The following is a 21,109-nucleotide window of genomic DNA, read 5'->3' as shown; positions in this document are numbered from 1 at the left end:
ATATATTAATACTCTGATTACAAAAAATTTCAAAAAAAGCATAAGTTTCCCAGTACTTTTGTTAAATTGCTAATGATGCAAAAGATTCTCGGAACATTTGCATTTCATTCTGTGATCTGGTATTTGTCGTTAGTAGTTTTACAAAACGTGACTAGTGAATTTCCACAATAGCTGTTCTAGAATTCGAATTCCCGTCTTTGTTTTTCAAAGGGCCTCTGAAATTTATACACTCTCAATTTCAAAAGCCAAGATATTTTTAAAGTCATTAGTTTCTGAATTGATAAAAAGCAGTTATACATTTTTAGAGCAGAAAGTTTTAATTTCGGTAGGTGTAACTTCTCTTCTCGATCAATTCAGTTCCCTCATAATCAGATGGATTGATAAGAAAAATTTGACTTCTTTTTCTCACTTAAATGCTTATCTAACAAGATTTTTATTAATTGTTACTTAACTCAGGTGGAAGAGGAATCATGAACGTGACTTTTGTACTTTTTTCTGCCTTTTCTCCGTTCATCACAATTTAATTGCAAGAATTTTATTTGATGGAGTTTTGTTTTGCAATTTTGCATTTGCAATAAATTTTGTTCACTTTGAACGTAAATTCTCAAAACATACGATTAAAAATTCCTCTTTAAAGAGGATCTAGCGTATGGTTTGCACGGTATTTTTCTCAAAATGTCTCACAATGCCAGGGCACAAAATTTCTTTAAAGTATTTTATTTGTCTCAACCAATGAGGGGTGAGAAAAAATAGTAGTCAACGAGACATGCTTCATAAAATAAAGAGATAGAGCCATAAATATGAAGATCAAGAGACGGATCTTCTGAAGAGAACGAGAACAAAATTTCGGTAACTAGAATTGGGATGCTGTTGAAACATTGTAGATTTAATTTACTTTGTAATTAGAGAATGAAAAATAAGCCAAGATTCAAATATGTTCAAAACTCGTTAATATATAAATCAGAGAAGATTTTGAGTTCAGTAATTGATTTTTAAAACAAAGCAAGTTTAGAAATAATCCATAGATGGTTATCAGGAACACTTGTAAAAACACTAGCAAGATTTTCAACGAGTATGGGGTGCATTAATGTGTAGCTAGCTACTCCATATAAACATGGAATATTATACCCAAATAAACAAGTTATTGCAAACAACGGCCCCCCATCGTCAAATTTACCCAAATCGCCACCAATCGTTATCGATTCAGTACAAATACTGTTTTCAGGGCATTCAACGGGTTCAACTGTAGGGTTTGTCCTCGTCGGCAAGTGAGGAATCTCAATCAAATACGATTGCTGAAGCCGGTTGGGCAAATTGACGCCCGTGCGTGATAGAGAGCCCATTCCAGAAGCGACCAGTCGGGTTCCAATGGGATGATTAAGATGGCACAGGTTTAACCGGGGTTCATTTACCCGAAGTGCAGGTGTTGTGAGGTGCAACAGGGCAATGTCATTCACAGGTCGGCCACCAACGACATGAAAGCTGAAAAAATGTCGAATCGTGACGTCCCGAGTCGACTTCGAATGGCTATCTTACAAGATAACCATTCGTTTTACAAGAATTTTTCAAGATAACCATTCAACTTGCAAACATGCAAATTAATATAACAAGATCGAACAGGATCAGAATGAGAAGAGAACGTTATTTTCTGACCCTTTTCGTCGCTATTTTCAGAGTTTTATAAATAAGATAGTGCCAATCTTATTTTTTTTCTGCGCAAACATGCACAACGTTGCTCAAATTTGTCACTGTTGTCGACGAGTGTTCTCAACAACGTGTCAATTAGGGGACACCCGGGTTGAGGTTTTTGAATAAATTTTTGTAAGAAATGCAGTGAATGTGGTGAAATTTGCGGCGATTGCGGTGAAAAAATATTTTACCGCATCGACTTTTGTGGCAAATTAATGAAAGAAATGCGGTGAAAAAACAATTCACCTTATTTCACCGCATTTCTCACAAAAATTAACCACAAAATTCACCGCATTTGCTTTCCAACGTTTACTGAATCTGATTTTTATCCACGAGAAATATATTGAAGTACGTGACAGTTGGAGCAGTGGAATAAGTAGTTGCAAGCTTGCAGGAGGTAAGAAGTTCGAACCCGTGTACGGAAGCGTCTTTTTTGTTAGAATACTGAGAACGCGGTGAAAATGAATAATTCACCGCAAAAAGGTGTAAGAAATACGCGGTGAAAATTATTTTTGTTCACCGCTTTTTACCGCATTTCTTACAAAGAATCACTGCCAAACCCCGACCCCGGCATATATTGGATGAAGTCTAATTTTTAGGCTCTTGCGTAAACAGCCCTCGCATTAATAACTGGGCATTAATAATTAGGAACACAAATCTGAAAATTTTGTCGGTGGCTCGTGATAAACTTTTTTTATATCAAAAAGTTGTTCTTTAATTATTTAAAAAAAATCTGCAATTGGTCTTGATTGACAATTTTGACACTTTTCCACACAAGCCTCAGAGTGTACTTTTCGCGGCGAACTTCTGCGGCGTCATCATATTCATTTAAAAATCAAAATCATTTTTACCGGCAAGATAACATCAAAATTGCTTAAATATTACAAACAAAAGCCGGACTGAATTAATGACAAAAATCAAAAAGAGATTAAAATAATTTTATCACTAAGACGCTTGTTTAACATTAGGTTTTGCTTCGACATTCCCAGGAGGAGGCGGAGTGAAAAATATATGTTCAGCTAGAAAAATATTTTGTTTTAAATATTAGTTTAGAATATTAGTAATATATTAATATTATTAATATTATTAAGTTTAGAATAGTTTAGCCCCAAACTAAAATGTTTAGCTAGATCTAAAAAAAGCCTTTTCTTTGCCGATTCAACCTTCAATTATAGACACTTGTTTTGAACTTGATTTGTTTTTCCACTTGACATGAATTAGGTACAGTTCAAACGTAAATCTTATGAGCATAAGACTCAAAACTATTTCCTGGGAGATTTAAATAAAATTCCTTCAAAGGCGTGCCACAGTGCATATAAATTGAAAACACCTTTTATGGTGTTCGTTGGGTCAAACTAAAAACTTGATTGTATGTATGCAAACACGATTATGCTGCTCTCTCAGTTGATGACTCGCTTTTTCAAGAAATACTGCTTATTTAATTATCAACATCAACTATGAATTTTAAAATCAAGTAACCTGAAATTTAAAATATACTGCGTAAAAAAACTTAGTCAATAGAAGTCAACAGCAGCACCTATTGTTTTATCCGTTTTCATTTTATTTTCAACTTTGGTTTGCATTTTCTCAGACAAACGTGCATCTGAAATAAACATATGTTTTCGTAATTGATATTTCGTTAACGTTGTTATTTTTCTAATCGTCAATTAAAACAAGAGTTCTGTCGAAGTAAAAGTGTTGAAAGATCTCAAAAATCAATTTTCAATTTTTCTGAATAATTACATTTTTATGGTATATGAACACTAGTTATGATTCAGTGTTAACTAGCAGGCCCGCAAAAGCATAACAAGATCAATTAAAAGAATAGAAGTTTAAAAAATCTTTTTTTTCTCGTACCACGTCGGGCTGGAACATACGCCACTCGTTCAACAGTCATAGGTATTACGTTACGTTACCGATGTGTTTGATTTAGTATAATACCCCCAAATACCAGCAATTTATGTTCAATTTTTGGGCTGTGATATTTTGCATATTTAAGGAGCGCTAAGACTAGTACAGATGACGAACTTCTACATGGTGGCGTAGCGTAACGCACTTAATACGTTAGGCTGCATGTTTAAGGAACGTAAAAAGAGATATGGAAGGAGAAAACAGACAAAAAAGAGTAAACGCAGAAAGGAATGTGAAAAGAATTAAACGAAAAAGAGAAAAGAGACAGAAGACAAAAGAGAGACAGAAAAAAAGAGAGAAAAAAAAAACTGAAAAGAAAGAGAGAAAAGCAAGAGCAAAAAGGAGAGAAAAAAAAACAGAAAAAAAGACAAAATAGAGAGTAAAGACGGAAAAGAAAAAAAGACATAAACGACAAATGAAAGAGAAAAGAAAAACAAACCAAAAAAAAGAAAAGCAAGAGAAAAAAGAGAAACAGTAAAGAAAAAAAAAGAAGATGGACAGAAAAAAGAGAGAAAAGAAAAAGAGAAATCAAAGACAGAAGAGATAGAGAAGAAAGAGAGAGGGAAAAAAGAAAATAGAAAAGCAAGAGAGAAGTAAGAGAGAAAGGAAGGAGAAAAAAGGAGAATAACAAGAGATGAAAGATAGAAGTAAGAAAAGCAGAAAGTAAAGAGAAGAGAAAAAGAGAAAAGAGAAACTAATGAGCAAAGAAAGGATGAGCAAAGAACAAGAGGAAGAAGTGAAAGAAGAATACAAAACACACAGAATTGAGAAAAAGGAAAAAAAAGAAAAGCAAGAGAAAAAGGAAAGAGAAATGCAAGAGATAAAAGGAGAGAAAAAAGACATATAAAAGAAAAAAAAGACAAAATAGAGAAAAAAGACCAAAAAGAATACAGACATAAACGACAAATGAAAAAGAAAAGAATTACAAACGGAAAAAAAAGCAAGAGGAAAAAAGAGAGAAACAGTGAAGAAAAAAGGAAAAAGAGAAATTGGAGAGAAAAGAAAGAGAAATGAAAGACAGAAAAGAAAGAGACAAAAGAGAGAAGTAAAAATAGAAAAGAGAAAAGCAAGAGAGAAGTCAGAGAGAAAAACGGGAGTAAAAGAGAAAAACAAAAGACCAAAGATAGAAGTAAAAAAGGCAGAAAGGAAAGAGAGAAGATAAAAAGAGAAAAGAAGAAAAGAGAAACAAATGAAGAACGAAAGGAAGAGCAAAGAATAAGGGACAGAGGCAAGAGAAAGATAGAAAACACACAGAATTGAGAAACAAGCAAGAGAGAAAAGCAGGAGAAAACGGAAAAAGAAAAGCAAGAGAGAAAAGAAGCACAGAAAATACAGAGAAAGAGGTATAAAAAAAGAGACAAAATTGGGAAAAAGTAAAGTGAAAGGCAACAACAGACAGAACAGACAGAGAAAAGCGAGAGAAAAAGCAAAAAAGAAAAAGGAAAGAACGAGAAAATATAGAGAAACAACAGAGGCAAGAAGGAGAGAAAACGAATGAGAACAAAGAAAGGCAGGAGAAAACCAAGAAAAGAGGTAAGAGAAAAGCAATAGAGGAAAGATAAAATTAAAATACAAAAAGGTAAGAGAAAAAAACAGAAGAAGAAAAGCAAGACAGACTAAAAAGAACAGAAGAGAAGGAGAGAGACAGAACAGAAAAAAACAAAAGAAACGAAAAGAGGCAGAAAAGACAAACAGAAAGAAATTACAGAAAAGAAAGACAGAACCAAAAGACAGAGAAGACAGAGAAAAGAAGACAAAAAAGACGGAAAAGCTACCAAGAAATAAAGAGAGAAGCTATGGAGAAACAAGAGAGAGAAAATGATGAGACAAATGAATGGCAGAAAAAAAACAGAAAGAAACAAGAAAAGCAGAAATGCAAAACAACAGGCAGAGAACAAAAAGAGAAAAAAAGTAAGAGAAAACATAAAGAGTAAAAAGGCAGAAAAGAACAGAAAAAAAGTGGAGAGACTCAAGAACAAAAAAAGAAGAGAACAACAAAAGAGAAAGAGACAAAGGATGAGAAAAAAGAGGCAGAAGAAAAGAACAGAAAGAGGAAACAAGAAAAGAAAAGCAGAAAAAAAGAGCAAAGCAAGAGAGAAAAGGAAAACAGAACAGAAGCAGCAAAGAACGACAAACTACAGAGAAAGGAGGGGGGAACGAAAGTAAAATGATTGAGAAAAAAACAAGAGAAAAGGAAAAAAAAGACATGTAAAATACAAAATAAACAGAACAGAAAAGAGGCAGAACAGCCGAACAGCAAAATTGAGAGAAAGAAAAGAGAAAAGAAAAGCAGCAAAGAGAAAAACAGGAAAAAAGAGACGAAGGACGGAAAGGATATGAAGAAAGAAGAGCAAGAGAAAAAAGGAAAAGCAAGAGAGATAAATACAGAAAAGAGAGAAAAACAAGACAGAAAAAGAAACAAACATAGCTGGCAGATTTTCAGAAAGTAGCAGCAAAAGCTTCGTAGATCGGCATCTAAAAAATACAGTCAAAATAACCGACCAAAAAATCGTCCTTTCATTCTTGGCTGATATGTTACAATTTGATTAAAAATCTTGATATGTTTTTGCTGTGTCTATAAGCTGATCTCAAATAACTTTCATTTAGTGTCACTCACACCCATTTGACATTATCTCTTTGACTTAAGGCAATAAAAAGTTAATTCAAAGTGAGGAAGTCATTTTTGAGAGTGGGATAAATCAATTGTGATCAAAATATTAATCACAGTGAAAGAACGAAAAAAACTGGCGCCACTAAGAGCAAAAAATGACGCCACACAAGATTTTCAGTTTAAATTACATGAACGAATGAACAAAAAGCAGATTTGAAATGGTTGTGACGTCATAAGGTCGTAACAAAACTCCTGACAACGAAAAAAAAAATCAGGAGAAGGCTAAAAATAGCCCCAGCTATCGCTGTGCGGCTGTTAAAAAGAGAAAAGAACAAGAAAATAAAGACAGTAACGAAAGAGAAATGAATGAGCAAAAAGAAAGGCAGAAGAAAATAACACAAAAGAAAAAGACAAACGAAAAAGAAAAACAGGAAAGAAATACAGAAACGAAAGAGAGAAAAGCAAGAGAGAAAAGGAGAGGGCGGGGCAAACTAAAGGCAGAAACAAAAGAAAGGAACAAAATAAAAAAATGAGATAAAAAAAGGCAAAACAAGACCGGAAAAAAGACAGAGAAAAGAAAAACAGGAAAGAAATATAGAACAGAAAGAGAAAAGGGCGAGTAAAAAACAGAAAGGAGAGAAGAAACGAAATTGAACGGAGACAGTAAAAATTCAAATGAAAAAGAAGCGAAAAGAAAGAGAAAAGCAACAGAAAAAATGCAGAAAGGACAGAGAAAAGGAATAAACGAAAAAGCAAAACGAAAGAGAAAAGAAAGGAAGAAAAGAACAGACAAAAAAGAAAGACAAAAGACGGAACAGTACGTCAGAAGGGAAAGAGAGAAAAGCAACAGAAAAGCAGAAAGACAGAAAAAAAGATAGAAAAGAAAGAGAAAGGAAAGTGAGAAAAGAGAAAAAACAGAAACAAGAAAACAATAAAAAAAAATAAAAGAAGAGAAATGAAAAGAAAGAGAAAAGAAGGAGAGAAAGAATGAGCACAAAAAGAAAGAAAAAAAGAGAGAAAAGATCTTCCTTCGAGAGTACAAAAGAAAAATAGAATCAATTCTTTTCGCTGGCTAACTCTTCATTTGATCTAGAAAAAACCTGGCAACGAATGATGCAGTTAATTAAACTTCAGTTTAAAATTTTTCAAGAGACAGAGATCAAGCAAAACCGAAAACAAATGAAGATTGTTCAAAAATATCATATCGCTCACACATACATTTTGCGTGCTAAATTCCGATTAAAGCATCGTAACAATTTGTGTTCAGGAGAAGATAAAGACTCTAAGAAAACTTAACGCCCGGTGAGCGGTACCTGTCTATCCCGTTTTTAACGACAATAAGTCAAATGGTTCAAAAACAATCGGTCAAGAAAAAATCGCATGAAAGAGACCAACAGGACTAATATAATTGCTACAAATTTCGTTTGAGAGCATTTAAAAAGAGTAGTTTAACCTCATATGCTGACAACCAGCATTTTGTCATCGGAATAACAGGAAATCATTGAAAGGCCAAAAATAGCAATACCCTCTTATTGGATCTATTTCTAATTGACATTTTTCGGTGAATGACTTTTCTTGCATCCCTGTATTTTCTTGCGGCGCGTAAACCTTTCGGCAGCTTGTTATTGGTCATTGACTATTTTTGCATTTAGGTGAATGACTTTTTGCATTTAGGCCAATGAATTTTTCGCAGTCTGCGCTTTTTCGGGCATTGACCTTTTACGAGAGCAATTTTTTTGGTCATTGACCTCTCACAATCTGCCCTCTTAACCATGCTGCTCAACAGCTCTGAAACATGCTCTTCGATAGCTCTTAAACATGCTCTTCAGAGGCCTCTCAAACATGCATTTTCGCCTTTCGTTTAACACGGTGCCTTATAAACTGTCATGCATTTAATGTATAGGATGGTGTTGGAGAAATGTCATCATGAAAAACAATAAGTAACATTAACTAGATGTCACTGGAGTCTTAGATATGACGTTTATCACTGCTTAACAACCTAAGCCAAGTCACAAATAGTGGAAGCAATCTAAATATGAAAAACCCTAAGGAACAGTTTTTCTATAATTTCATCATTTGATACAATATCAACGGTAAAGTTGATTTTTGGGTATTTACTAATTTCACTCATTTTCACTCAACTTCTCAAATCATTAGAAGAATTGGACCATAATTATCTTAGAGTAAAAATTGGTAACTTTTAGAACAAAAATTTTTGCAGTATATGTCGCAAAATCCGAAATGCGTTACTTCCGAGAGCCGAATCCAGTAAAAATATCCGGCATTTGAATTCCACAATACGCTTAACTAAATTCCAATGTAATTAAAAATCTATGCGTAAGTAATTTCTACAATGTGCAAACACAGAAATTGGTCAACGAAATTAGAAGCATGGATTCTGCGGTTCCTTAATTTGCCAATTTCTTGGCAGCTAATTCAAATTTGTAAACAATTTCTCTTCAAAAGAGTTAACGCACAAAGTTGATGCAAATTCCATTATTAATAGCAAAATGAATAAAGTTACGTGCTCAATCAGATTCTATCGAGACTATTCAAGTTTACCTTTGCTGGGTTTAATAATGAACAATGCCCATAAAAAATCCATCATGAGAAATTTAACTTAGTATTTCCAGATAGTAATTTTTCCATCCAATTTTTTCTTGTGGCAGGGGGTAAAAAGTGAATGGCCAGACGACCACGGCATTAGTAAAAATCGAGAAGTGGATATATCTCTGGCTCAGTGCAAATTTGCTCTGGGAGTACAATCAGAATAAGTTAAAAATTGACTTTTCTAATTGATTTCCCTTAACAAGTTACGAGAATTTACTAATTCTATTGAGGAGAAAAGTCATCCTTGATAATTGCCTTCAACAAATCTATTGTAGAAAAAAGAAAAGAAGAAGAAGAAGAAGAAGAAGAAGAAGAAAGTGAGATATAACTCCCCTTTCATATTTGTTAACTTGCCCGATATATTTTTCAATCATTATATTTTAGCTTCATTAATAAATTAAAAAATTTAAAAAAATTTTGACGAGGAGCTGGAACCTCAAAAGCTGCAGATCTGCTAATGGTCATCTAGACTCATCGACACTGTTGTGAAAGTTCGTTTAATTTTTTGCCGATATTTAACGCTAGTTTTGGGTTAGTATTTATGATACCCCGGACTGAACTGCAAGTGAAGATCAGTAATGGGCCAGTCTAAATGCAAGTCTACACGGACATAACAGTACTGTGCACGTCTAAAAACAAGTCTGCAAGTCTAACGGGTCTTTGCCAAGACTTGGAGTATACTTGCAAGTTGATTCTCAAGTCAAAACCAACTTTTAAAAAATTTCGTTTGAAAAATTCGAATTCCAAAACATTTTGTGAAGTTCCACGATTTTTCATTTATTATAATGCATTTTCACGCCCCCCCCAACCCCTAAAAACTGATAGCAACAGATACCATGTGACAGAGGGGAACCCGGCAGGTCAAATGGGCCCGAATTTGACCATTTTCAGGTGTTCCTGAGCCGTTTTCAGCCTTTTTCAGCCGTTTTTCACCCGTTTGGAGCAAAGTTTAGACGAAAATTGAAATTACTTGATTTTTAAGACTCCACAAATGTCACACAATAACACGAGGGGCATAACTTGAGGGGCAAATTTTCGAAAAAAGAGACATTTTTAATCCTAATTCTGTCAACTTTTAATTTTTTTCGAAAAGAAGACGCATTTTTTTCCCAATGCAACAAAGAAAGCTCTCATTGCGGTTCAGTTTTTGCACTTTTTGTTTATTGAGTTTGATGGCACGAGTTTTCACAAATTTTTGGTATATTTGCCCGTTTTTGAGGTTAATTTTTGTTTTTTTGTCAGATTATCACTTTAAATACTGTTAAAAAAACAATGGATTGAAGGAAGGCGCAGTTGATCATCTTTAATACTTTTAGAGAATAAATCATGCTTTTAGGCTTCCAGGTCCTTTTCTCGCAAAATTTAATTGAAATTTCACCTGTATTCTGTCGTTCTCTGTTTGGTCGTCCGACACATTCTAAGAAATGACAGGTAACAATGTCTGCCTATGGAAGCATAAGTGAACTTGTTTTACTTTTTTTGCTGGTGGGTAATAGAGCTCAAGTCTTAGAAATTAACCTTTTTCAAAAGAATAAACGTATATTTACGCTTTACCTTACATTCAAACATTTTTCAATCACCATGTTTTTTGGACGAAATGTGAAATCTTGAAAGTTTTTTTTACCTCTTCCTCAGTTGGAAGATATTTAAGACAAAAACATGAGTGGGGCAGGAAAATTACAGAGTTTCCCTTTTCATTAAAAATTCTGGTTACTGCTTAGGGCTTTAAAAGCTACTCCCGTAAAAAAAGTAATATTGCACACTTTTTAACGGCAAAAAAACAGTTTTTTATAACAGTTGCTGCAAAAACTTGTACGTATGCTAAGATAAGTTATTCATTCTATTAGCTCAAATAAGAACCCGGAGTTGAAACTGTCCCAATATTTTGTTACTGGACTACAGCTCTACGCATAATTCTGAACTCAATCTTATTTTGTTAGGCTTGACTTCTGTTTAAGTCAAAACTTCTAACTTGAATTTTGCTCGACGCAAAAAAACGACGCGACCGAAAACTGATTTACAAGATTCAGTTCGAGCGATAGTCGTTTTATGGGGCTCAGAAATTCCGATAATGCTAGTACTGAGTTCACCAATATGTACATTTATTGGTTCAATAATTGAAGATCTTTACTAAAGAAAACCTGTGTACTAAAAAGTTTTTGATGGCGAGGCTGTTGCAATGACGCATGCTCCAATTGCCATTTAGTTTCAATAACACAATAACACTTAGTTTTTCCAACTAAATAATCTTCAGAATTCATTTTTTATAAGCATGCTTGCGGTTTTTCAACTATCATTCCGCTTGGATTGCTCCTCATTCCCCTGTCTATTAACGCAAGGCTATCTTTCCAGATCTTGCAAAAATCTTGCATAAGTTTAAAAGGATTACGCTGCACCTTGCTGGATATTCGCAGGACTCTTGCCGGAAAGCATTCGAATATGCAAGAGTCTTGCAATATATATGTCCTGCTAACGAAAAATTGATTCAGAATATACCGAATCCTAAAACAAAAACAACAAACCAGACTTATGAAGAAAATTAAAATAGAATCTGGACTGAAATCAAAACACCAAGGACTTAACAAAATTACCTGTAAATGAACTTTGCTTGTCTTTGACTAATCAACAGAGTTATGCTCAACTCATGAACGAAGAGATTTTAATCAAGCTGTAAATGTGAAGCTTGAAATTTTCATTTTCGTTAATAATGAACCCTGTGAGAGTTTGGATCTAAAATGCCCCCACCCGTGTTTTTTGTGACCTCAGCTTAGAAATGTTGACTTGCTATATAGCAAGTCACTATGTAGACAAACAACATGTGCGCATATGCCGGTAGAAGTTTTATGCCACCAACCAAGCTGTTGGGGGGGGGGGGGGGGCAGAGTAGATCCGAGAGTTTTTGGGGCTCTTCATAAAGTCGAAGACGAAATGAAAATCTGAATTAAAAACGTTAATTTTTTGTCCTGTTTTCATACCTGCTGATAAGCGGTGTCAGTTTATTACTTACTGTTCGTGAAGAATTATGTGCTCGACGTGAAATAGTCGCTTCTGGCGGCCTTGAGTAAAGTCGCCAACCTCCACAACTATGTCATCAGCTAAAAAGATATGTTGATTTAGTGCATGTGACAGTGAAATTTCTGCCTGGAATAACTAAAAAGGTATGTTATGGCAAAATATATGTTTAAGCCACGCACTTGCACATTACAAATCGCCGAAAGTCCGCAGCGCCGGAATTTAAAATGCTAGAAGTTTTTTATATACTTATCCAGAAAGTGACTTCTATGAACTCTCGTCGTTTTTAAACCTGTACGTTTCTTGTTTCAAGCAAGGTTACTCGACTCTCCTTAAAGTCACTGACAAAAAAGGAGCTGAGTCACACAATCAAGACTTAAAACACTCAATTTGTACTTTTGAAAACGCCAAAATATATGAAAATGGACGTTTGGTATGCATTTATGATGCCTCAATCAAACTTCTAATCGTTTTCTTTTATCGCAAATTCACATCTTCGGTTGTTAGTTCTCGATGTCCAACTTACTGTTTTAGGCGAATTCTTTCAATTTTCTCCTAGATGAATTGTTTTACGAAGATCGTTCTTTTTCGGTTGCAGAGCAGAAAAAAAAACAAAAAATAAAAATACGACTAAGTTTTCGTTGCTCACTTTTGGTCAAAATGATGCGACTAATTTTTTTTATAGAAACTCAACAAAAATTAGATAATGGCTTGCAGCTTTTTTTGAAAATTGCACGGTTCCGTAAAAAACACACGGAATTTTTTAATCACACACAAAATTTTTTCATTTTTGTCGGTCCCTATTGCATAATTAGGGTGGCGTTCATCTTAAGATCACCAATTTTTTTTTCTTGCTTTCTTTTTTTTCACTGCGCATAGTTTTATTCGCTGCGCATAGTTTCAGTGAACTTTTTAGTTCGAACCATGACAATAGTTGCTCCAGCTAAAAACCAGTAGAATTAAAACTATTCTACTATTCCAGTCGTTAAACTATGAACACCTGTTTCTGTTTGCCGATTAAAAAAGTATTTCGGTGCTTCAAATAATCAAACAATTTGTTAAAGTTTCATTCACTGTTTTAAATTTCTTAGCAGTGTTTTTCTTTGCAAAAACAAGCAAAGATGAATTTTGCCAGGTTTTAATTTAGTTTTCAAAAAAATTTATTTGACACTTAACTGTTGTGATTATACTTTTGCACCTCACAGTTTTTGATGCACTTGAATAAAAAGTTTGAAAGACAAATTGACAAGACCATTTGTGACAAATTTTGAGCAACGAAGTACGACTCTTTAAGTAGAGACAACTCGGTATGCTCAGTTAGATTGGGCATTGTTTGCCTTTGTAAAATTTGATATAGCTAAATGCTATTCGTGTGTTCAAAGAAAGTTCTTAACTTGGAGCAATAAATTACTCCGTCTCTGTTTCTAATTGTCCACCCAGGTTTAAGGCCCGGCTTCTGAAAAGACAGTCCTGGACTCAAATGTGTACACTAAAAAAGGTCAATCAACGTACCAAAAATCTTAGCTTTTGTGTTTTCAAATTTTAGATTCTTTAGTTTAGTTTTTTCTTCCAATTATCGTCAAATTGAAGTCATGGTATTCTGTTTAGCTTTGTAACTGTAAGGAGTTGAGTTAAAATACTGTTGTGTAAACGGAAATCTGCGCAAGAGTAGTTTATTAAAGGGTTCGAAACCGCATAAAATGCATGTCAGCTATCATTAACATAGTAACTTTTTTCTATCGAGAAATTACTACGTTTAATTAATTGTAATGGGAATTTTGTTCCAATTAGAATTTTTTAGTAATGAGTGCAACAGATGTTGCAAACAGTAATCTATACTTAACCTTTCGATGTTGCAAATAAATTGAAAGTAATTTTTTGTTTACCAAAATTAGCTTGAACCTCAAAAGATATTTTTCATGAATTTTAATTGTATTGACAAACAAAACATGAATATTCAAAAGCCGAGTTGATTTTATTTTGATTTTTTAGACAGGGAAGTGTAAAAGCATTTTGTCGCTTTTTCCTTTTCATTCAGAACTGTTTTCATGTTATTTCTCAAAAAAAGTTCCCAGGTTCATTTCAATTGTTTTCTTGAAATGTTTTTTTATGAGCTATTTATCTTTTTCTGAAAAAGTTAAAAATCTTGTCTTTTTTGCCGTATTGAGCAATTATTGAACAAAGAAGTAATCAGTGTTTGTTAGATTTGACACCAAACGCTCCACTTTTTTTTTACAAGACCTCCACTTTTTTGACAAAAGCTCCTTATCAACTAAAAAATTGAAAAAGACACAAACCATCAGATCCTAAATTATTTAAAACGTTTTTTTGCATTTTCTCAACGCGGTTTATAGATTCTTACTACTTCTTACTACTTGCTGTTTTTAACAATTTTCAAGCAATTTTCTGTAACACACCACCAACGTGGCGTTATATGCCGCGCTTTCCCTTGAATTGAGTTGAAGCGTTGCAATCTTTACGCAAAATGCAAAATCGGAAATAGAAGATTTTGAGCAAGAGGTATTTATGTAAGCTATCAAAAAATATGTTGGGACAATTAACTTAAAGCGCTGAAAATTTTTATGTAATCATCTAAGAATTCTAATTACTATTTTCATAATAATTTTGCAGATCAGAATTTTTAGGGAAAAAGAAACAAAAGTGTAAAAAAAAGCTCACAGGACATTTTGAGACAAATTTGAGCATTAAGTATCAGTCTTTAGTTGGTATCGTCTTGGAATAGAAATTTGTAGTTTACGAGTGCAACAATTGAACGTATGTTATGGGAACTGAATCTAGGGTTATTTTCAACCAAAACTTGAACTATTTGAGGCGGAGTTGGAGTTATTTTATTAGATAGAGAAATACGAACATTTTGGGTCGCTTGTTCCCTTTCACTCAGACCTGTTTCAAGCTATTTCCCACAAATTTTTTCATGTTTGCTTCAATCGTATGCTTGGGGCGTTTCTTTTTTAATATTAAGATTTTTTTCTGGAAACAATATTAAAACACGATTGAGAAAAATGTTGTCCTTTGTGCTGTGTTGAACGGTTTTGAACGTAGAAATAACCATTTTGTCAAAGTATTTTCAAAAAATTGCGTTATATCATGCTCCTGCTGTCTACAAAACCCGCCATATTTTTAATAAACGATCAAACGAGGAAGAAAAAGGAATGAAGACCAGTTTTCAAACAATGGTTTTGCGTTTTCTCAAAGTGGTTAGTAGACTATTAACTACTTGCTGTTACTGAACATCTGGTTTTTTTTGAACATTTCTGTAACCAACAAGCAAAGAAGCGTTATAAAAATTTTCTTAATTTGTAGCGCGAATATATTTCCATTTTTGGAAGAAGTAAAAGTTAGTTCCAAAGCAATTGAAATAATTTTTCTGATGTTTTTGTAAAAAATTTTGTTACCGTACTTCGACTAATTCTCTTCAAATTGTAAGCTAAAGTCTAGAAACATTTCAAAATAAAGTACTTGCATGCTGTGCCCGTATTCCTTTGAACAACGCTGAAGTTTTGCAGATTTTTGAGGGCGTTTTATCATAAACATTGTATCTGAAAACCCCTTGTAGCACTTTTGGGGATTAAGTTACACTTTAGAGTAGCAGATAATTCTTTTTCAAAGCCTAAAATAGACCTTGACATAAAAATATTTAAGGTATCCTTTGATTCAGCCCAAAAACACAACCATAACCATACGATGATTAATTAATTTCTGAAATTGCCTATCGAGTTTTGAAATTGGCTATCGGGTTGTTGCCAATCGAGTCGTTGCCTGTCGAGCTTTGAGTCTTAAAGTTAGAGAATTAAGACTCAAAGCTCTTAAGTTAAGCTGGTACATCAAGAAACAACGGCTTAACTTCTTTATTATTCGGGAGAAGAATAGTGTAGGATGGAGGAGGGTAGAATTTAGTTAAAATTTTTAGCCAACTTAGATTTTGAGAAACTATTAGTTTGCAAAATTTCGAGGATATCTTGAACGTATTTATTAAGTCAACAAACAGAACGAAATGGAGAAGTGTAAGTTGGCGTGAAATCTAGTTCATATTTGCTAAACAAACAAAAGCACTGTTGCTTTTGCAAAGTTTTTAGGTTGTCAGAAAGACAACAAACAAGACAAAGTTCAGAGGTTATTGTACACAGTAAATTAAACTAAATGCAGCAGAAATATGAAAGAAAGCATTGCAAAGACAACCCGTAGATTTTATTCGCAACCCCTCCAAAAACCAGTAAATTGAATTCTAAAGGCCCAATTATAATGAAAATTGAGTTGTGCGTTCTCGGTAAGTAACAATGCTATGGGAAGGAAGAATTGGTGGTTTTTGGGTAAAAAATAATGGGTAATCCAAACCACAAGAAAGACGGCAAAAAGAGAGGAAAAACTAAGATTGCGATTTAAGAACTTGTGGGCCATTTTGTGTTTCGTACAAGAAATTATAAAATATTTTTTCCTTAAAAGTAATAAACGCCAACAATTGAGAGACATAAAACAAATAAAAAAGGATCAAATTTTGTGAAAATCTGGAGAAAAACAATGGAAAATGTACGTGGGAAATTAGGTTTACCAAATCATCAAGTACCGCGCAAGGTTGAAGCAAAGATTTTTTTGGTATCATTGAATACCTGATTCTTTCATAGTGTAAATTGACAAGACCATGGGTTTTATGTCTAACAACCAAACATGCTAGGGGCCATCACAGCATTAATTATAGCAAAAAATCTCTTCAAAGATGTGCATGCCGAAACGAAATTAAAAAAGAAATTTAATTAAAATTCTGTTTGTTCGTTAATATTGTAGTAGAGTTTTCAATAAGTAGTTGATAGCAATTTTGGAGATTTTTCATTGGATTAGAGTGGGTGAGCAGGAGTGATTTTAGTTTGAAAAATAATTCGGTATAAATCTTCAGAAAAAATGAAATTAATTGAAATTAATTTTGTCAGCCGTTTAAAATTAACCGTTGAAGTGTGGTAAATTCGTGGTGTCTACTTGAAACATGAGCTAGGACAAGTTAACTGCATTATTGTGTTGTTGGGTTTAGAGTAGAATGAATCAAAATCGTCAAGAAAAAGCGGCAACAATAGTTTTGTTTAATCAAAAGGTCAAAAAAATTTTGAGTTATGAGTTAATATTAGCAATTGAGATTGATAGTAAAGATATTTTGTTTGTTAGAACTCTTGTTAATACTGAATTGAAGCGCAGAGAAGCATACAAGAGCTGTTGGAGATAAGTTATGGTAGAGAGAAACTCATATGTTCCAAAATCAGGCTTCGAAATATCCAGAAACATTCTTCAAATCACTAAAACTGTAGTTCGTCAAGCCCAATCAGCCTCAAAACTTAACTAATGACTTGGAATAATGCATTTGCAATGAGAAAAACAGCAAGTTTTTTCCAGTAACCCAAAGCTGTTTAATCTCATGAAAGGGAAAAATTACTGAAGCCTCATTTCTGTTTTTTCTTGCTAGAAACAATACTTTGAACATAGTTTTTGTTCTTAAAAAGCCGCAGTAAAGAGTGAAGATCACAAACTAGTTTTTTTTTTCAAATTCGGAGTTTTGTAACTCTGTCGAGCGTTGAGTCTTAAAGTAAGAGAAAATTATGCTGGTACATCAAGAAACAACGGCTCAACTTATTTTATTATTCGGGAGAACAATAGTGAAGGATGGAGGAGGGTGGAAATTTGTTTAAAAATTTAGCCAACTTAGAATTTGAGGAACTATCAATTTGCAAAATATTGAGGCTTATTGAGGCTTATGAACGTATTTATTAAGTCAACAAACAGAACGAACTGGAGAAGTGTAAGTTGGTGTGAAATCTAGTTCATATTTGCTAAACAAACAAAAGCGAAGTTGCTTTGCAAAGTAATTAAGATGCCAGAAAGACAACAATCAGAACAAAGTACAGAGGTTTTTTTACACAGTAAATTGAATTAAACGCCGCAGAAATTTGAAAGAAAGCCTTTGCAAAGACAACCGGTAGATTTTATTCGCAACCCCTCCAAAAACCAGTAAATTGAATTCTAAAGGCCCAATTATAATGAAAATTGAGTTGTGTGTTCTCGTTAAGTAACAATGCTATGGGAAGGAAGAATTGGTGGTTTTTGGGTAAAATATAATGGGTAATCCAAACCACAAGAAAGACGGAAAAAAGAGAGGAAAAACTAAGATTGCGATTTAAGAACTTGTGGGCCATTTTGTGTTTCGTACAAGAAATTATAAAATATTTTTTCCTTAAAAGTAATAAACGCCAACAATTGAGAGACATAAAACAAATAAAAAAGGATCAAATTTTTTGAAAATCTGGAGAAAAACAATGGAAAATGCACGTGGGAAATTAGGTTTACCAAATCATCAAGTACCGCGCAAGGTTGAAGCAAAGATTTTTTTGGTATCATTGAATACCTGATTCTTTCATAGTGTAAATTGACAAGACCATGGGTTTTATGTCTAACAACCAAACATGCTAGGGGCCATCACAGCATTAATTATAGCAAAAAATCTCTTCAAAGATGTGCATGCCGAAACGAAATTAATAAAGAAATTTAATTAAAATTCTGTTTGTTCGTGAATATTGTAGTAGAGTTTTCAATAAGTAGTTGATAGCAATTTTGGAGATTTTTCATTGGATTAGAGTGGGTGAACAGGAGTGATTTTAGTTTGAAAAATAATTCGGTATAAATCTTCAGAAAAATTGAAATTAATTGTTGGAGTTCTTTCTTTAAATTTTGTCAGTCGTTTAAAACTAACTGGTAAAGTGTGGGAATTTAATGGTGTCTACTTAAAACCTGAGCTAGGAAAATTAACCGCATTATTTTTATGGTAGGTTTAGAGTGGAATGAATTAAAATTGTTAAGAAAAAGCGGCAACAATTGTTTTGGACAATCAAAAGTTCAAAATATATTGAGTTATTATGAGTTAATATTAGTAATTGAGATTGATAGCAAAGAAAAAATTTTTGTTAGAACTCTTGTTAAGACTGAATTGGAGCGCAAAGAAGCACACAAGAGTTGTTGGAAAGAAATTATGGTAGAGAGAAACTCATATGTTCCAGAATCAGGCTTCGAAATATCGCGAACCTTTCTTCAAATCATTAAAACTGTAGTTCGCCAAGCCTAACTAGCCTCAGAACCTAACTAATGACTTGGAATAATGCATACGTATTGATAAACACAGCAAGCTTCTTTTCCAGTGACCCGAAGCTGTTCAATTTCATGAAAAGAAAAAATAACTGAAGCCTCATTTCATGCTAGAAACAATATTTTGAACATAGTTAGTGTTCTTAATAATCCGCAGTAAACTGTGAAAGTCAAAAATTAGTCATTTTCAATTTCAGAGTTTTAACGATGAAAAATATCCTACATCGAAAAGAAATCGGAAAACTTAGTTTTATCCTCGTATTTTTTCAAATCGTTGAGGTCATAAGGAGATTGGTTAAAAATTAATTAAAACTGACACTGCTGACATCATAATGTGAAGCAAGGCACCCGCGAGATAAATCAGACATATAATTTACTGGAAACCGATAAAGCCTAGCGTGCATGAATAAAGATTGTTTAGCATGAAACATAAGTTTTATTGAGTCCTGAGTTTAGCGAAAGAAGTAAACCACGGAACTCCGGCCATCTTGAGCAAGTATTTATATACGATAATTTGCATCTTTTCTTTCTACTCCCACAATTGCACCTTTAACTGTGGTCGAGTTTTTCTAAATGAAACGAGACGTTTCTTATTTCTGATAGAGACTGATGATATTCAGTACCCTTAAGCACAAGGAAAAACGTTCAGAAAGAGGCTGATGAGGCTGAAGAACAGCGGTTCAACGGTCAATTTTGAGAGAGAGAAAACGCTCGATTGGAGCAGTTGGTTCTCAAGTGAGAGACCTTTGTAGTTATCTAGTTCTTGATCAAACAACATAGTTTCGTAGTTGCAGTGAGTGAAACTGAAGATTTTACCGAAATTGATGTTTGATTGGATACTAAGTTTCTGGCCAGTAATACACCTACTGGGAGGCATACCCTATTAGATTTACTCGAGTTAAGATGACAATTCAATGAATTTTGAATACCTGCGAATAGATTGAATTGGTTTGACTTAAAGTGAATCATGAATTATTTTTGGTATAAATTTTACTCTTGGATTGTTGAAGTTATTCAATTAATTTTTCGGGCTATAAGTCTGGTGTTTGCTGGTGTTAAATTTATTGATTAGGATTTGATTTATCCACTGTGCATTTGCTAACACTTGAGAGAGCAACTTTTATGGGGACAGAACAGAACTCCCTAAAAGTAGACGAACCAGCAAACAGATCTTTCGGAATTTTGATAGAGTTTTCGGCGCTAGCGAGTCCCAAGCTAGAAACCTTCCATTGGCCAAAATACAAAATTCTACAATTTAATCAATGTGTGAATACAACCCTGGTAGTGCACTTCCCACTAGGACTGTTCTAAGCAGAGCGATAATACCCTCTTTTACTGAACTAGAAACAGCTATTTTTATCTGATGAAAATTCTGTTCAATAATGCAGCATCTGGTATGAAGTTCAGTTTCTTACCTTGACTGTTTAAGAGACAATGAGCTGCAGTTATGACCCATCTCCTGTGAATAACGGTTCCTCCGCAGAACATTCGGCCACTTAAATTGTTCAAATTGCGCACTTTCGCATAAAACGAGTGATGTAAACTGGGAATACCATTAATAATAAGGGAAGTGGAAAAATTTGAAATTATCCTGTTTCAATTGAAATTTTTTTCACCAATTTTTAAAAAGGGGAAAATCGCATACATCAAGTTTTGATTTTAAATTTTTCATACTGAAAACAGCTATGAACTGGGAACCCTAGGCTGTGGTCCAAAAACAAAATTGGGCATGTAAAGACAGATCATGACTATGGCCAGACAGTACCAGACAAAAAACACCTATGTCCACACTTTCGTGCGCTCATTAATTTTTACAGACCCTGTAATTTTGAACGCACGACGCCCATATTGTAACTACGTTTTGGCCAGACATATCGACTTTTGGTCTGGAACTCGAACCTGTGACTTTTCCCTGTATATTATGACAAACATATATAAACTTGGGTTAATACTTTTATAATTGTGTATATTTGGTTTCCGAAAAACCCTCAAGGAAGAACTCCTTTTCAAAATTTGTTTAGAAAAAACCAGAAGTAAAAATTTCCTAGACTTGTATATGATAAATCTAATGGCTATTCTAGAAATTTGCAACATATTAGTCTAGGCAAAAGTATAATATGAATCATGAGTCAGCGC

At 33.7% G+C, this 21,109-nt stretch overlaps 1 protein-coding gene across 1 annotated transcript; it reads right to left on the bottom strand.

The window, feature by feature from the left end:
- Nucleotides 1-953: 953 nt before the first annotated feature.
- LOC142353284 (serine protease SSP1-like) lies at nucleotides 954-20,558 on the bottom strand. The gene is made up of 3 exons (XM_075405515.1): nucleotides 20,389-20,558; nucleotides 11,829-11,916; nucleotides 954-1,482 (listed from the first exon to the last, which is right to left on the bottom strand). The coding sequence occupies exons 1-3, from the start codon at nucleotides 20,459-20,461 to the stop codon at nucleotides 993-995; spliced, it is 651 nt and encodes a 216-aa protein (XP_075261630.1). The 5' UTR covers nucleotides 20,462-20,558; the 3' UTR covers nucleotides 954-992.
- Between the last annotated feature and the right edge of the window lie 551 nt (nucleotides 20,559-21,109).

Source organism: Convolutriloba macropyga, chromosome 14 (genome assembly GCF_964194025.1).
Source record: "Convolutriloba macropyga chromosome 14, txConMacr16.3, whole genome shotgun sequence".
Classification (NCBI taxonomy): Eukaryota; Metazoa; Xenacoelomorpha; order Acoela; family Convolutidae; genus Convolutriloba; species Convolutriloba macropyga.
This window is presented reverse-complemented; position numbering and strand designations above follow the sequence as displayed.

Bases quoted from the DNA above. Each gene is read 5' to 3' on its own strand.
- LOC142353284 (XM_075405515.1), bottom strand. From the start codon at position 20,461: ATGTTCTGCGGAGGAACCGTTATTCACAGGAGATGGGTCATAACTGCA. The intron at 11,917-20,388 runs GTAAGAAACTGA...ATATCTTTTTAG, and splicing joins TTGTCTCTTAAACAGTCAAG to CTGATGACATAGTTGTGGAG. The intron at 1,483-11,828 runs GTAAGTAATAAA...ACATTTTTTCAG, and splicing joins CACATAATTCTTCACGAACA to CTTTCATGTCGTTGGTGGCC.